At 29.3% G+C, this 18,578-nt stretch overlaps 2 protein-coding genes, 1 long non-coding RNA gene and 1 other non-coding gene across 4 annotated transcripts; 2 read left to right on the top strand and 2 right to left on the bottom strand.

Moving 5' to 3' along the window:
• Positions 1 to 937: 937 nt before the first annotated feature.
• TRNAS-UGA (transfer RNA serine (anticodon UGA)) lies at positions 938 to 1,019 on the top strand. Its single transcript has one exon. It is a non-coding gene; the product is annotated as a tRNA-Ser (tRNA).
• A 6,082-nt stretch (positions 1,020 to 7,101) lies between these two features.
• On the bottom strand, positions 7,102 to 9,780 carry LOC140919901 (uncharacterized). Its single transcript, XR_012162545.1, has 2 exons — positions 9,643 to 9,780; positions 7,102 to 7,339 (listed from the first exon to the last, which is right to left on the bottom strand). It is a non-coding gene; the product is annotated as an uncharacterized lncRNA (long non-coding RNA).
• Positions 8,792 to 12,273, top strand: LOC101504254 (uncharacterized). Its single transcript, XM_004496005.4, has 4 exons — positions 8,792 to 9,967; positions 11,121 to 11,328; positions 11,440 to 11,569; positions 11,792 to 12,273. The coding sequence occupies exons 1-4, from the start codon at positions 9,195 to 9,197 to the stop codon at positions 12,052 to 12,054; spliced, it is 1,374 nt and encodes a 457-aa protein (XP_004496062.1). The 5' UTR covers positions 8,792 to 9,194; the 3' UTR covers positions 12,055 to 12,273.
• A 2,199-nt stretch (positions 12,274 to 14,472) lies between these two features.
• LOC101503935 (probable LRR receptor-like serine/threonine-protein kinase RKF3) lies at positions 14,473 to 16,988 on the bottom strand. The gene has a single exon (XM_004496004.4). It carries the CDS (start codon positions 16,616 to 16,618, stop codon positions 14,714 to 14,716), a length of 1,905 nt encoding a protein of 634 aa, XP_004496061.1. The 5' UTR covers positions 16,619 to 16,988; the 3' UTR covers positions 14,473 to 14,713.
• Between the last annotated feature and the right edge of the window lie 1,590 nt (positions 16,989 to 18,578).

The following is an 18,578-nucleotide window of genomic DNA, read 5'->3' as shown; positions in this document are numbered from 1 at the left end:
CTTATGAAGTGTTTTTTGTTGTTGTGAAGAAGCTTGTTAGGTTGTGATGTGAGGTTCAAGGATCTCCAAAATCCATTACCTCACCTTCAAGTGCATAATAATATTTTAATATGAACCGTCTATTTCTCTCTTTTTATGAAATATTGGTGCATTCTTCCAGGTCTAGGATACATTCTAACGCGAGTTAGCAAATGTTTTATTAGAGAAGATTCAAATCAACTACATGTACTTCACAAACAATTATTTTGGTCCTAATGTGTGAGACGCATCAGGAGGCTGAGGATCAAGGGATAAAATCCAAAATCCTTCTAGCCAAACCGAAATTGGTATGAGTGCTGGTTTAGGTTGTTCATTGGGGTGGCAAACACCGTAATTAAGTTCAAAATAAACTTAGTTAAATTTTTTATCAAAATGAAAATGAAGGTGAAAAACAAATAAGATTATATCTTAAGTTTTCTTATAAATTCATTTTTAAAACACATGCAATTGTGTATCGTATAAAACAAATTTAAATAAGCTCTTCTAAATGTTCCTTGTGCAAAGTTTTTTTTTTTTCTCCGAATATTGTGTGGTGCAAGATAGAGCGAATATTATAGTATTGAATTCGCACTCATCTATATTTAATTTTGTAGATAATTATACCCGTGTTGTTTGTATGTGTATTTATAACACAGATCGGTTATAGATATTTTGTGTATATATTCAACTAGTCTCATGTAAGAACAAATGATCTAATTAAAAAAACTAAATTACAAGAAATTTTTTATATCAATTTGAACTATAATAACTTAATAAAATTTGTAAAATTAATAGGATTAACAAATGAATTTAACCTTTTTTAGATGATGGGAGATTTTTCTATTTACAATTCAAAAAATAGATGCGGTATTGAAACGAAAAAGCTTTATATTCTTTAAGTTGAAAGATGTAACAACAAGTCAATATGTCCGAGTGGTTAAGGAGACAGACTTGAAATCTGTTGGGCTACGCCCGCGCAGGTTCGAACCCTGCTGTTGACGATTTACTTTTTTCTTTTTTATTTTTGCATATCATTCTTTATTTCTTCCTCTTGAAGGAATAACAAATTAATAGATGAATGTCAAGTCCGTAATATGAAGCAATGATTGAGTCAGTTATGCCAACTCAATGTTAAATATATTTGGAGCTGACAATTTAATCTAATTATCCATCATTAATTCAATATTTAATATATATTTTAATGAATTGAATCCGATCATTTATACTTAAAAATATTGATAGATTTAATTCATCCAATTTTTTTTTTTTAAATCAATGAATTACATACTTTATTTAATAAAATTTAATAGATTATATTTAAAAATACATATATAATTTTAAGAAAATATTATATATATAATTACAAAAATATTTTTTACTATAAAACTATTTTAAAACTTGTCTTTTAATTATTTTAAAACTAATTTTTTGTAAAAATAGTTTTATTTTTTGTTTTCTAAAAAGTGATTTAAAATTTATTATTTTGAAAACTAATTTTTAGCAAAAATCAAAATTTTTAAATATTATTTTTATTACTAATATATTTATTATATTTAAAAAACATAATTTAAATAATAATTTATTAATTATTAATTAAAATAGGATGGTAGTTGGTGGTGGTCTACTCTCGAACCACCGTTACACCGCGGTGGTAAATTCAGAGCACCGCTTCAGACCACCATGCTTATAATTTAATTATTTATTAGTAAATTAATTATCTATTTAAAAATAAATAAATTGATTTTCAAAACACTTTAAAAAATATTTAAAACAGTAATTTTCAATATTTTTTAATATTTTAAGAACATTTTTATATTTAAAAATAATATAAAAGTAGTATTATTAATATTGTAAAAAATATATTCAAAAAATAAATAAATTAAATTTAGGATAAATAAATACCATGATTTATTTTTTTTACTACAATATATAAAATCCATTATTATTGTTATTATTGGTTGTAAATATATAATTTATTATAATATTAAAAAAGTTATTAAGTAGATTGAATGGATATACATTCATTAAAATGTGATAATGAATGGACTGGATGCTTTCTATTTTTAATGTAAATTAATTGAATTTTTCTAAGGAAGTAGATTGAAAATAGATTTATAAATTATTTTGATATTTTATTACAATCTAAATGCAAATCCATATCCCTCCCATTCGTCCATACTGCCACATCTAGTTATATTGCAGCTAAGGTAGTTATAATATCATATACTAAGTTACACATAACTTATAGTGCTCCCTCATTTTTATATGGTTTGATATTTTTTCGAGGTTTGTTGAGAATTAAAAATATTTTTTTCTTTTTAAAATAATTGATTCATTTTAAAAAAAAAAATTATTATAAAACAATTGACTCTTTTAATTTCTAATATATTTCTTTTTAATTTTATTTTTTATTTAATATTATTTTTAATATAATATCTTTTATAAGATGAAGCATTGAACTACGTACATGAAGATAAATCAAGCGTGAGTATTGTAGTTTGCAAATGAATGTTATATTATATACTATAAGATATTTATTTTTACAAATAATTGGTGTAGATGTAACCAAGGTGTTGGAACTTAAATGTGAATTGGAAAAAATATAAACTCTCACGTTAGAAATTTTTTACACACTAGTTAACTTTTAAATTCTCTCAACTTTTTCTTTATTTTCTTTCAATAATTTTAGAGTAGTCATAATCAGCAGCAAAACTAAGACAAATTTTATAGGATTAAAATGTTAATATATTAAACTTAACCGATAAACAAAATCATTCACAGTTGTATTAGATTTCACAAAAAAAAAAACTACTTAATCAACAAAAAAAAAAATTTATATAAATTGTAAATTATAACTGCAACAAAGAAAATAAAAACTAAAAGTAGTTATTTACAAATTTTTAGTTTGAAAAATGTTTCAAGTAGTAAAATTCATCCATAGATAATTGATTATGTGCTAAGCATATTCATACTGTCTATTTCAATTTAAAGTTTTCGATTCTTTTTCAATTTGGACTAATAATAAATCACAAACTAATTATTCTTGTTGTATGTCTTTAGACCAATAAATTTGTATTTGGTGTAGCTAAATATATCATTAAAGGTAGCTAAATATAAAAGTATACCTATTTACTAAAACTAAACAACAACAAAATTGGGGTAGCTAAAGTTACCCCATCAATATAAGACCCTTCGCCCTTGGTCTTAATACCATTGTCCTTTTGGATTTGGAGCGATTTTCGCGTCGCAACCTATTTGATTTATGAGTGGTCTTAGTACTATATTTCTAGAGTGGCCATTAGTTCATTCGATTTATGCAGTAGAATAATGATACATTTTGTAACTAAGTTGTTTTATCTCAGGAACGTCGTGATTTATCATCTACTTGCACTATTTTGGGTAATTCTGCAAAACGTTTTAAAAAGAAGGACCTAGTCTACGACTCAACTCAGTAATATCTTCAATGACTAAAAGTTAATTTTAAAACAGTTTTTCGAAACTAAAAAAATAATTTTAAGACATTTCGTTCTACGATGTCTACCGAATATATTACTAGTTCTAGCTCTACTAATAACGTTCTGAAATATGACATTCTTGTTATGAAAAAATCTCAATTTAAATAATATTTTGATGATGATTAAACAAAAGATTGATTAAAGATTATTAATTATGATTATAAATGTTTTAATATTTAACATGTGCATTTGAGTGTGTTAAAACAAGATAGGTATCAAACATCACAAATCAAATCTAATTAAAATCAAAGAAAGCAATTCTGGAAAACGAAGATTGATCATGAAGCAATTCTAGAAACGAAGATCGATCTTGAAGTAATTCTGGAAAACGAAGATCAATCTTGACTTATTGCTAAGAAACGAAGAACGATCTTCGTTTATGTATAATCAGTTCTCTTGTGAAAGATTGAATCCTAGAAACACTATTCATCTCATATCCTCCTATAGAATAAGCAAGGATCAATCTAAGTCATATTTGTTCCAGATTTCAAAGAATTAAAGACATGCTTCATTAAAAGCATAATACAAGATCATTCTTCATATGAGGCAAATGCAAGTACAAAACCACAACTGAAAAGTACACTACTGGTTGTACTTGTCTAAAACTTGCACACGAGACTAAAAAGCATGCATTCAACTCAGACATTTGTCACAATCACAAAGTACAAAATAGTTCATCTCAAACAAATTCAAAGAACAATCTTGGATCTCAAGAACGTTCTTGGATGCAGCTGTGATCACTCTCGCTTTTTGGCAGACTTTATCCAACAACTATTTCATGACAGCTGGCCCTATTTCAACGGTCATATGAGTTATCCCAAGCTCTCTTGAAGTCTATAAAAGTAGCTTCAAGATGAAGAACAACACACAACTCAAAGTGCTAAGAAAAGCATCAATCATTCAATCATACTCAAGTGTCTCGATATCATTCTTAGAGCTTGTTGTTCTTAATCTTTTTGTTGTGTTAGAATCAGTATCAACTGAGTTCTATTTACAGAATCTATTTCTCAAACAAGAGTTGAGAAAATATTCAGATTCTAAATAATCTCAAATCCACCACTTTGTAACTCAAGGTTATTTTGTCAACATAATCTTGAGTAACTTGCAAAAATCCTTTCATGTTTTGAAAGGTAACTTATTAAAGCCTTTCTAAAATAGTACGGTAGAATTGAAAAAATCATTTCTAGGTAGAAGGGTAGAAACTGTCTAAAGATCAAGATTGATTTGTTAAAGAAGTGTGATAACCAAGAACAATCTTGCCTTTGAGCACATAGTGGAAAATCTCATTCTTGTGAGGACTGGACGTAACCCGTGTTTGGGTGAACCAAGATATATGCTTGCGTAATCTTTCTATCTCTATCTCTGTTTACTTTATGCTTGATAATAAGATTTTATTTTGATAAAATTGATATTGCTGTTTTTGTAACAAACCAATATCGATCTTCATTATCACCAAGATCAATCTTGGATTAAATTCTTAACTTCAAAACAGATTTTTTTTTTTAACAAGGACAATTATAATTCAAACCCCCTTCCTTATAATTAATATTGTTACTTCAATTATAATGGTTTCAGAAACAATTGAACAAGACTTAGAAAACAATTTATACACCCATTATGTGATGGAGTGATGTGTAACACCCCGACCATTATCGTTACCGACAGTGCTACCTCACGACCTTCTCGCCTCTTATCCACCTAGTGGAAATAACGAGTTTTTGCCTTCTGTGGGATTCAAGCCTAGTACACCTAAGGGATAAGTACCGTCTCTACACAATCTCACTACCAAAGGATGGCTCAATATCTCCTAGGTTCCGGGCCCAAATCCCAAGGAAGGCAAAAACTGGCTATTTCCACTGAGTGAATATGGGGCGAGAATGTCGTGAGGTAGCATCGCCGATAACGATAATGGTCGAGGTGTTACATGATGTGAGTAAGATCGATGCATTGAATGAAACAAGGTAGTGGTAGTAATGATGAGTGATGTGATTGGGGCCCACTTTGTGTTTTTTGTTATTGTAACGAAAAAATAAAAGGTCAAATGATAATAAAGCTACCAAAGCAATATCCCCAACAGACCCAGTTGCAACAAATGGCCAATTCAACTCCTGCAATTGAAGAAATTTGTATCAAGGGCGTTAGTTATCTTTCAACTCTATAAATACTAAAATCTCACATTGGATATTTTACACACATGAGATAGCTTTTATCACTATATAAAGAGTGCTAAACTCTTGTAAAAAGCACGTTAAAGTTGGACGTTAGAGTGATTTTTGAGCCGTAGTTCCTTCAATTTATGAGTGATACCTCTAGAGTGACTATTATTATGGAGATGTAGTAATTGATAGTCTGCTTACACAATTTTAAATTGTGTTACAAAACGTATTTAAGAGAACGACATATTGTACGACTCAACTTAATAATATCATTATTGATCAAATTATTGTGTCGCAGATTAAGGTTAAAGAACTTCCAATGAAGTTCCAACTGCCATAGTTAGCTGCATCCAACTATATATAAATGCGACACAACTGTGCATTTGTCATTTCATACGCGGAGTCGATCCGTAGACCCACATTATTAATTGACACTACGTATTAATGAATAAACACACAATACAATTGTTTTTTGGTCACTAATGCACTATCACGTAATATTTGTTTATTTTTAGATAATAATACCGAATTAAGTACATACCTACTTTTTTTGTTGTTGAGGGGTGCATACCTACTTTTTGACGTCAGATAGTTTTTCCATCTTTCTAATTTCTATAACAAATTATTATTATTATTATTATTATTATTATTATTATTATTATTATTATTATTATTATTATTATTATTATTATTATTATTATTATTATTATTATTATTATTATGGTCCAGACTCACTCGCCTTCTGAAGAAGCCATTGCTCGTGTATTTCTCTTCCACTCTCTTAATATCGTGTTTTCTTTTATAGAGAAAGTGACAACTCGTGATGAATCTATGTTTTATTGCATTATACATGACATATATACATATTAATTAGCTGGTGTGACTATTCGATGTTGAGTGTGTAGGGTACATTTTGAAACATATCTTCCTGTTTTACTATATGATTTTTTATTCATTACCATTAGGCAGATACAAGTCAAATAATTTATCATGAAAATGGATTCGAATCTTCTATCTTACTTTTTCGTGAAAACTTACAATCTATAAATACAAAAATATTGTATTGGTTTAATTATAATTTTTATCTCATATATTCACGTGTTCACATAACATATTAAAACTTTCAAAAAAATTTAAAGGCAAAATCATTTTTAATACACATTTCAAATGTACCTGTTTTACTATTATCTCATATATATACATTTGAAATGTACCTGTTTTACTATTATCTCTTATATCCATGATGTGATGTATAATATGATGGAATTCAATTATTAAGATGGATTAATTAATTATATCATTAATTAAATTAAAAAATAAATAATTTTTAAAATTGATAATAAAATTTTTAAGAATTTTTCTTGTAACATTATTGGTGTTAATTATTCTGTATTATTATATTGTATGCGACATCATTTAAAATAAATCACATTAATTATTATTTTTTGATCTAATACATAATTAAAAAAAGAAATTAAAATTAAAAAATTAAAATAATGATTAATTCTATTTAGAGAGAAAAATATGAGACTAAAATTTAATTAAACATACTTTATTTTAGAAGCAAAACGAGAAATAGGTGGATACCCACCACATATTCCAGAATTAGTACACCAAGGCGATTCGATTGCATTGCACATCCATTCCACCCTTCATGCAAATCAAAACTCCAAATCAATCCAAGAAAAATTAGAAATTGCTCAAAAATAAATGTTATTAAATGTCTTTGAATTTTTCTTTTTTAAAAATGTCTCAGATCGAATACCGAATCATTTTTCAAAACGTCTATATAAATATTAATATTTTTTTATTTGTATGAAATATTACATTAATTTATTATTAGTTGTTCTCATTTATTTAATTATACATATTAGTATAATGTAATATTTTTTTGTATTACATACATTTCAAATATAATTAATCAATGTTGTTTCCTAATGTTAATTTTAACAATTGAAAATCAATCTAATGTAAATTACATTTAATTGAATTAAACCATTTTAAATTTTGAAAAGGAGTCATTTAAATTAATCTTGAGTAATCCAAATCAAACCACATTTGATTTTATTATTCAATTCTGATAGTTATTTTGACTCAATATTGATCCAAACTCATTATGAACACTCCCCCTAATTCCACTTTACCAAGTTGATCAATACTAACTCTATCTTTATATGTAAGATCATCTAATGAATTTTCTTTTGTCTCTTTATCGAAGACTTACCTCAAATTACAAAAGATATTAATTAGTTTTTCACAATAATCCTCTTAATTAAATCTAAAGAATTAATAGACGCATTTAATGTGAAAATTACATTTCTTAAATGTGCATGAGTGTTAGCAGAAAGTACTCATATTTGTTAACATACTCTTTTTTATTTGTTAAAATTCATATAAATTCTAAATGAATTTAATAAGACTTAGATAAATTTTAATTAATAAAAAAAAGTATAAAAAATATGTATTAAAATATGAGTTGTTAAATATTTTCATTCATATCATCGGTGAAATCAACCTTACATATTGAGACAAAGACAAAGGTAGTATATAATATGGTCCCCCACAGCAACACATATATATGGTAGGATTTTCGTCTCATAAATAAAACAAATTCACATTTCATACAAAGTCAACAGTCATAAAATCTTGAGATTATTTGGTCGAAACACTACACCAATAAAACGGTAATTTGCAGCTGGTTAGGTTCATTGGAGAGATGTGTACGGCGGATTTCTTGTGACGTTGAGTTCCAAATAAGTATCCCATTTCACTTGCATGCCCTTGTGGACCTTAAACTTGTTGCCTCATTTATTGTTATTATCATTATTAGTTTAATTTCTTATCTATCTTAGTCAAACGCGTTAAACAATAAAGAATATTTTTCTACCTACCAATGTCATCAACTTAGCACAATTATCACTTGTGTGATTGCTTTGTTTCCATTCTCCAACTATAATTTTTCTCCATCCAATTTAGTTCAAGTTACTCACTTGGCTTTATTTGTCCAACTTAATTAAACTTTTATGAATGAATATTAATGTAATGTAATGAGATCATATTATCTTTTCAATTTTTACATCAACATTAAGTTGTTGTCCACTAAACAAGTATAAAGGAAACCAATCATGTATACATTTTTTTTAGGAGCAGTTGAGGAGCCTAACATTGGCCATAAGCATCTCTCATATTTTTTTATCTCATCTTCTTGTCTTTTGATTGAATAATGACATCTTCCTCAAAATCTAACTAAACTATTTTAAATCAAAGGCAAAAAAAGAATATCAATTTCCACCAACTCATTTCCTAGAAGCCACCTTCCCCTCTTCTACTCTAACTCTTAAGACAAAGCAAACTTTCAACTATTCCTTAATCCATCTAGTAATTTATTCCATAACCTCTTTCATTTCCACTCACAAAATCGAAACACAAACACAAACACAAAATAGTGTTGAAAAGTAAACATTTCTCTACAACTTCATCTCCACCATCAATCACAATTCACTTTATGATCTCCAAAACCAAAGACCCTCTTCCCTCCCACACCCACTTTTCCATCATGCTGAAACTCATCAACAAGAATCTCCGCCGCTTCCTCTCCCATCTCCGGTGTCCAATTAACCGCCGGCCAAATTCCAAGGTAACACTAATCAACAAAAACGACCCAAAACCGCAAAACGAATCAAGCACAAATATTTCGTCAGCAATTCATCCAAACTCTCAATTGGGTAGTGAAAAAGCAGAAAAACAAATTCGTGTGGCAACATTCAACGCCGCACTATTCTCAATGGCACCGGCAGTTCCGAAAACGACAACATTCGAAGAAGAAAACGACACGATTTTAAAACAGAGAACAACAAAGGAAAGACCGAAAAGCATATTGAAACAAACACAGGAAGAAAACATAAACGTAGTAAAATTGTCGAAATCGAAAACAAGGGTTTCGATAAATTTACCGGATAACGAGATATCGCTGTTAAGAAGTAGACAATGGAGTTTCTCGGAACAGGAGAAGGAAGGGGGATCGACGAGTATAAGGGGAAGTAGAGTGAGGAGTTTGGTAGAAGTGTTGAGAGAAGTGGATGCAGATGTGTTGGGATTGCAAGATGTGAAAGCGGAAGAAGAGAATGGAATGAAGCCATTATCAGATTTAGCGTCGGCTCTTGGAATGAATTATGTTTTTGCTGAAAGCTGGGCACCTCAATATGGTAATGCTGTTTTGTCTAAATGGCCTATCAAACGATGGAATGCTCATCAAATCTTCGATCACACTGATTTCAGGTTTCACCGCTTTTTACTCTTTACTTTTTACTTCCTTACCACAGCTATTATTGTTGCGATTCAACTAAAATAGAGAGAATTAAGCCTTATAAAAAAGGTTATTACTTCTTTATTTCTATCCACTTTTTTTAATTTCTTACACCTCTTAGATTCCATTTTTAGTCGCGAGAGATAATCTTTTTGCTCTTGTGGAAGCTTCTTCGTGTTTGACCCATTGCATAAGAAAGAGAATATAATTGCTTTTATAGTCATAAAGTCATCAATTATTCCAAAACTTTTTCCTTATAAAAATTATAACTTTTGAAGTAACACATGAGAATTTTATTTTATATTATCTTACTAAACTACTCGTCCGAACAAATTAATGATTAAAGCCTAAAGGAATTACCTCCTTTCCATGTTGTACTTTGTCTATGCATAGCTTTACTCAAAACTAAGTGTAGCCATTATGCATATATTTTTGCTCTTTCCTTGTTTTTTTCTTGTAAATGCAATTGGCAATGATAGATACACTGCGTGCCAACTGTGACAATAGCTGTACATTGCTACTCACTCCTAAAGGATTTTTTGTTGTCATCACTCATCAATGCTATTTAATTTTTTGAAGATTTTCTTCTTTAGAAACCTTCACTATTTTATTAGTATTGTTTTAATTGAACTTTTCGTTTAATGATGAAACACTAATAGTAAAACATTTTTATCGCCCATTAATTATATAGTTATTGATAAATAGAAATTTAAATTTTGAGCTAAAATGATAAAATTAATAATTTATATTAATTGTTGAAGTAATTTAATTTATACGGACATCGTTTTTTCATTGAAATTACGATTAATCAGTTATTAATGGTGGTTTATTTCCTTGAATGGTAATAATAATTCTTCCACAATATTACGAGTTTCCTTTGTTTGCAAGTTTGTAAAACGAAAAATGTACTACAAGTTTACAATGCTAATTAAATCAAGAAAAATGTTCTTACTTTACTCCCAAGGTATCTCTTGCTAATGAATATCCATTAGAAAACCATGGAAATCCAACATGTGAAAGCAACAAGATAGAAACAATTGAAGAAATCTAGCACTAAAAGCAACAAGAATATGATCAACCAGATTAAAAGTGACATGAATTTTGTTTTTGTTATTTATGGTACAGGAATGTTCTAAAGGCGACTATCGATGTACCTGAATCAGGTGAACTAAATTTTTATTGTACTCACCTTGATCACCTCGATGAGAATTGGAGGATGAAGCAAATCAACGCGATAATCCAATCGAACGACGAGCCTCACATCTTAGCCGGAGGACTTAATACACTCGATGAATCGGATTACTCCCAAGAAAGATGGACAGATATTGTAAAGGTATATTTAGCATAATCTCAATTCAATTGTGTCCTTTTTTTTCTTCTCTTTGGTCTTAAAAATAACAAAAATAGAGTTCAATTTTCTTTGAATTGGTTCATTTGTGTTCAGTACTATGAAGAAATGGGAAAGCCAACACCAAAGGTTGAAGTGATGAAATATCTAAAGAGTAAAGAGTACACAGATGCTAAGGATTATGCAGGGGAATGTGAATCAGTTGTAATGATTGCCAAGGGTCAAAGTAAAAATACAATTTTTGAACTTCTTATGCTATTATTTATGGAATTTTTGAAAATTTTATATTCTCAATAAATCATAATTATGTTTGACTTTAGATGTATTTATGATTAAGTCAAGCATTTTTAATGATACAACAATTATCTTAATTGACAGAGTAAATAATTGTTGCACTATATGAATTGAATCATATATTATTTTTCCTAAAATTTGAAGTATTATGCAGGTGTTCAAGGGACATGCAAATATGGAACTCGAGTAGACTATATATTATCATCATCAAATTCTCAATATAAGTTTGTTCCTGGTTCCTATTTGGTTCTTTCTTCGAAAGGGACATCAGATCATCACATAGTGAAAGCTGATGTGGTGAAGGTAAATAACAATTCTCAAGAAAACTTGACAAAGAAACCGCAACAACAAAGACAGAAAAATATTATAAGAATAACAAAATCAAATCCATCAAAAGGTATATGGAAAGTATATTGAGTTGTTTGTTTGTTGCTCCTTAGTTTAGATGATTGTATTTTCGAAATGGTTTTTTTTTTATGCTTCTTAATCTTATGTTATAACCATTCTTCAATTTGATTTAGAAGAAGATAAAAGAAAAGGGTGAGTGTGATGTATGATACTTCTTATTAAATTTGTATAGCTTTTGAGTTTTGATTAACAAATTTCAAAATCTATGGAGTGATTTGCTTACCCTTCTTTGACAATGTCCACAAAAATCACGACTAAATAAACAGTGACCCAACTACACAAATATATACTTTCTCCACCCATAGTGTTTTTAAAGGTTTAAAACAAATTTTAATGCAAAACTTTTTTTGTGTCAAAGACTAATATAAAAATTATTGATCATATAAAAGTATATTATGTTTTATAAAAAAAATATATTTTTTAAAAAACGACAATTACAAATATATTGATTACCCATATATGTTAAAAACAAAATAAAAATTTATTTAAACTTTTATTTAAAAAATAAAACATACTAAATCAAGAAACTGCCAATGCAAATAGCATATTGCACTTCAGCATGTCTTTTAAATCCACGTAGATATCAAGTATATAATCAATTAAGAATATATATTAATAATATAACAAGATTCTAACACCGAAGTGTAAGGTAGAATACCTACAGCACCAGTCAACTAGTTAAGAGATGTAGTGACTGCTTTATTTAACGTATATTTATTGTTTAAATTACTTTTATTTAAATATTTATTTTTTAATATTATTATTATATATTTAATATATCATAATTTTTAATAAATATATACATAAAAATAATCAAATAATTAAAATAATTAATGAATATTAAATTATGATTTTTTTTCTTTCTATTCTCTCTTATAAATGAGATCGGATAATAATAATAAATATTAGTATCACTTTATTAGTTTGAAAATCAAAATTTATTGCATAACAATAGAGTTATTTTGTCTTATTGCATGTTGATCATAAGAGATGTGATTCCTTGTGTTTTGAAAATGGATCGTCTATCTTTGTGGTGGAAAAGTCATGGTGGCTTTAGTGTGTACTTTATGAGAAAGAAAAATCAAAAAATATAAGATAAGATGAGAGGGAGTAATATAGGAGAGAGCTAGAGGCGAAGACACGACGTGTTTCCCTCCTTGTGTTTCATATGTTGGTTGAAAGAGGTGTATGAATTAGTTCAACTAAATATATATATATACATAAATTACGGTTAAATATATTTTTATTTTTTTATAAATTTCAACTTTTAAGTATCAATTCTATAAAAAAAATCTTTTTTAGTTTTACAAAATTATCTAGATATTATTTTTAGTCTATATTAAAACAAAATATGTTTAATTATCAGTTTAATTTTAAAATTTTAAATAATTATTTATAATTATATTTAAAAAATTATAAAAAATCCTCCATAAAAATTTATAAATTTTCAACTTTAAATTATTTAAATATAAATTTTTAAAACTAAAATTAAAATAATACACTCTGGAGACAAAAAAATAATTATGATACAGTTTTGGGTGCAAAAGGTTTAGCATGAGGGCCCTCCATTCCAAGTCCCGGCACATATCCAATCCAATTAATAACTTCAATTGAAACAAAATGCTCAACCACTTATGGCATTATTACAATTTCTAAAACTTAGAATTTCAGGAATTTTTAAGAAAAATTTCAGGCACAACATTAGAGGTTTTGTTGAAGTCAATTGTTACTATATTACTATTTCCTCCATTTGATAACAATTGGTTCATTTAAAAATATAATTTTTAATGTAATATTTTTCATTCAAAATTTATCATATTGATAATGAATTGATATTTAATAAGAATAATTTGATAAAAATAATTTTTTATATTTTTTATTTATTTATTTTAATATATGTGAAATAATCAAATAATTTAAATATTAATGTCAATGTCGACAATAGGTGAATAAATTGTATTGAAAGCTCCTCTTAGTCTAATGAGTGGTGAAGCTTTCTGATCAATTATTATGTCAGCTTTCTTGTCTAGTTGTCTACCAGAGATGGCATGAATGATGTACCAATTCTTATCTGTTACAACCCTACTAACATTTAACCAATTTGTGTATATCTTTTATATATTAAGTCAAGTCAACAGGCCATGTTACCAAGAATATGCCAACTAAGCCTGGATTACCCACAACACAAGCTTAACATGTTCTACGTTGCTTCACCGTATATACCATACCAGTTTCTATTGTTTAAGGGCCTATGATTTCATTCATGCTTGTTTCACTTTTACATTAACTCCTATTCTCTAATGCCCCAACAAATTGACAATACCAAACTACAGTTGCCATTGAAAGCAAACTGCCATACCAAAAGTATCTGTTTTCTCTACTTGAAACGTATATAGTAATACAAGTTGTACCACTTAAGATTCTTACTAAAATGAAATGAAAGATCGGTTCTAATACATTACTCTTGCCACTCAAATCAGCAAAACTTTATCATACTCTCCTTCCCACTAAGTAAAATTCAGAAAAGAATCTAAATATGAACATTTATATGACACTATATATGTATAAGGGAAAGTTCTAGCTTCAAGAAACATACAATCTATAATCTATATGTACAAATAAATCACGCTGAATTGATCCAAATCCAAATTAATTCCTCAAAATCTGATCAATCGGAACCCAAAATCCTAGAGCTAGAGCTTCTTTCTTCCCTAGAATTCGAAGAATGGAGTTCGCTTCCCATTTCTAATGTGAATGATTGGTAACCTGTTGGACTAGAGAGCTGACCGGAGCCACCACTACTGCTAATCGATCTCTCAATATCAAGCCTCCCTGCGACAAGAGGTATCGGTCGTCCGGGTATTAAGGGCACCAATTCATCATCAGCCTCCATCATTTTAACGACCTGATCCATCGTCGGCCTAGCATATAACTGCGGGTGTGAACAAAGCACAGCAATCAACACGTACTTCTCAAGAACTTGATTTGAACGTTGTTCCGGCATCCCATCTTCAATGACATCCAAAGCCTTGCCTGTTCTAACCAATGACCAAGCCCAATCAGTCAAAGCAGAAGGTTGTCCATCAATGTCTGTTTGAAGAGCCTTTCTCCCACTAAGTAACTCAAGAAGCACAACACCAAAACTAAACACATCACTCCTCTCTGTTAATTGTCCATACAAAGCATACTCAGGAGCAACATACCCCATCGTTCCGGCCACCCTCGTACTCATATGAGTCATTCCTTCTGGATTAAACTTTGCAAGTCCGAAATCAGCAACCTTAGCTTCAAACTTATCATCCAAAAGTATATTATTTGCTTTAATATCTCTATGAATGATAGCAGGTTGAACTCCATAATGCAAATAAGCCAATCCCCTAGCTGTTCCAAGAGCAATCTTCTGTCGAAGCGGCCAACTAAGCTTCACACCTAAAGAACCAAACAAATGATCATGAAGACTCCCATTTTGCATCAAATCACAAACAATAATCCTCTGGTAACCTTCCAAACGCGTTGTTGCGCTACAATAACCTCTCAAAGCAACAAGGTTCACATGCCTAACACTAGCAATAACCTTAACCTCATGAGTGAAACTAGCATCACCAGCAGCAGAACAATTCTTAAACCTCTTCAAAGCAACTTCACTTCCATCAGACAACAAACCTTTATACACATTCCCATAACCCCCTCTCCCAATTATATTATCCCTAGAAAAATTCTTAGTAGCCTTCTTAACATCCTCAATACTAAAATTAATCAAAGTAGTACTTTGTTCCATTGAATGCAACCCAGAAACTAAACCCTTGTCAGCAATATTAATAACACCATGATCCTTATCACCATTTCCATTTACCTTATCATAAAATTTGGAATAAGCCCAAAACCCTAAAACCATGAACAACAGAACCAAAAGAGAAACAACAGAAACAACAACAATTATAACAACCTTTCTTTTATTAGCAGAGGAACTTCCAGAGGTGAAATCAAGGGCGAATAAACACTTAGCAGTACCAGGATCGGACGGTCCAAATTGATTTGAAAAAGCGGCGGCATAGATTGAAGGATAACCGGTGCAATCGGAGAGGTTTCCGATGGATTTTCCGAGAGGGGGTAAACCTGATAAACTGGTGGTGCAAAGAGCACAAGGGGAATTATCTTCAATGGATTGGTTACAATTGGATTGCATGTTGAGAATTGTGGATTGAGGAACGATGGATTCGAATTGTTGTTTGGTTGTGACGTTGACGCAACCTTGAGAGATCCAATTGGTTTGGAAGCCGCAAGAGGAGCGAATGTTGAAGGTTGGTGCGAATTGGTTGATGTAGGATTGGAAAGAGGTCCAGCATGGTAGGGAGGTGTTTAGGGGAGGGAGGAAGAAGCCGGTGCGGCGGAGGTAGTCGGATTGGACGAGGCGGAGGGATTGGTGGACGAATTGACAGGGTGTTGAGTCGAAGGAGGAGGGTTTGGAGCCGCCGGAGAGGATGGTTAGGAGAGTGAAGTTGAGGGGACACGTGGCGGTGAGGGATTGGAGGGGGAGAGTTAAGAGAGTGAAGAAGAGGATGAGCATGTTCATTGATGATGATGATGTTATGGGTGAGAATGAGCATGAGCATGAGCATGAGAGTGGTGTGTTATGTATGTGAAGATGAAGATGTTGGTGTTGGTGGAGGTGGTTAGTAGTGTGATAAGATAGTGTTTGTTGTTTTCAACGATCTTCTTTCTCTTCCTAAAAGAAGACAACACTGAAAAGGAACAATAACAAAAACAGTACGTGGGTGTGTAGTAGAAACTAGAAAGGCTGCTTCTTAACCTTGTTTATTGCAAAACACAATCTTTTTGCTGCTCTGTTTGACTAAATCACTCATACATGGATCATCAATGTATCTATCGCTCTCTCTCTTCCTTTCTTTTCTTTTCTTCTCAAAATCAAATCTATTTTCAATCATCTAGAACGCACTCACAAAACTACTTATTCCTTCTATATAAAAAATATGTCAAATTCTTTCATTCATTCCATCAATAAATATATTTTAAATTTATCTTTTATTTTAAAATTACTCATCTATATTGTTTTTCTTTTATCTTTTTATATAAATAAGTTTTTTTTATCTCGTCAATCAAATACGACGTTTTTTTACTTTTTTTATTTTTGTGTCGTATTTATTTTATTTATATCGACATAATAACATCAATTTAAATAATTTCAATATTGTAAATCTAAAAATATGAATATTTAAATTATTTTAATTTTATTAAATTTATAAATATTTTTTTTCTTCATATTATGAACCTAAGTGTTATAAATTTGTCCGCATGTAAGTTATTTTTTACTCTCAATATATTTACTCTCTTTTAATATAAATGAATGATTATTACGTTTAAATCGAACAAAATGTACTGAGGTCTGCCTATCGACCCGCTTAATATGTGGTCTACATGGATGGATTGTGGGCTAATTTTTTTGGATCAATTTAAACTTTAATATATAAAAGTTAGACCGTTTAAACAGTAGATTAAACTGTTTATATCAATCAGTTGACCGAAATTCTAATATTTTAAATAAATTTAATAACAAAATTTATCTACTATAATTTAAATCAATTAATATTTTTATCGTCATAATTTATATATATATAAATTATTGAATATTTTTTTATTATACTCTCAAAACTTTTAACGTTAATTTGGAATATTAAGATTTTTTAAGTACCATTTGTAGTGTTGTTTCTTACTTGATATTTACAACTTACATTCTTTTTTGCCTCAATACAACTTTCAAGTTATAAACATGAAATTATCAATAGAAAATTTCTATAAAACCAACCTTTTAGCTTTTTAATAGAAATTAGTGATTTTAATTTAACTTTTATAGTTGGTGGATTAGCCCGTTTAACCGTAAATTAACACGAAGCGGATTCGAACTAAGATATTACAACCGTTATCATTGGCAAACGGGTCAACTCGATATGTTTGATGTGTAGTTTTATGCGGATCGAGCGGGTTAAACATAATATGAATCACAGGGATCTGTATCTATCCGGTTTCAAGTTGTTGAGTGAGGATTGCTCCATCTATGAATAAATGATGCAAATAGCCGCATACATAGATCGAGTAATGCTAACATGTGTTCGATGCATTAATTAATTGAATGAAAGAATAAATTAATATATAAGGGCTCATGCTAACATAATTCCTAAAGGCATATTTTAAGCTGTATATAGTAATTATGTTTTGAAAAAAATTAATTTTTAATTTTTTGAGAAATTAAATGTACAATTTTTAATATAATTTTTAAAATTTTTAAATACACTAACAATTATTTAAAAGGTAAGTGTTAGCGTTTCCCATAAGATTTAATGATCATATATTGTCAGTGTAAACATTTTTACATCGACAACAAACACAAGTCGTTGATTAAGTAGTTATTTGATTATGAAAAATATAATTATGTAGTAAGATGATGAAATCAAATGTTGTCATTCAGTCTCAATGTAAAATTAGTTTACGGTTACAATACATCTTCATTTTTTCTC

Source organism: Cicer arietinum, chromosome 4, assembly GCF_000331145.2.
Source record: "Cicer arietinum cultivar CDC Frontier isolate Library 1 chromosome 4, Cicar.CDCFrontier_v2.0, whole genome shotgun sequence".
In the NCBI taxonomy this organism is placed as follows: Eukaryota; Viridiplantae; Streptophyta; class Magnoliopsida; order Fabales; family Fabaceae; genus Cicer; species Cicer arietinum.
This window is presented reverse-complemented; position numbering and strand designations above follow the sequence as displayed.

What these genes read in the sequence shown, in the direction of transcription:
- LOC101504254 (XM_004496005.4), top strand. Translation starts at nt 9,195, where the DNA reads ATGATCTCCAAAACCAAAGACCCTCTTCCCTCCCACACCCACTTTTCC. An exon ending in TTCGATCACACTGATTTCAG is followed by an intron (nt 9,968 to 11,120) that starts GTTTCACCGCTT and finishes TTTATGGTACAG; the next exon opens with GAATGTTCTAAAGGCGACTA. An exon ending in AATGATTGCCAAGGGTCAAA is followed by an intron (nt 11,570 to 11,791) that starts GTAAAAATACAA and finishes AGTATTATGCAG; the next exon opens with GTGTTCAAGGGACATGCAAA.
- LOC101503935 (XM_004496004.4), bottom strand. Translation starts at nt 16,618, where the DNA reads ATGAACATGCTCATCCTCTTCTTCACTCTCTTAACTCTCCCCCTCCAA.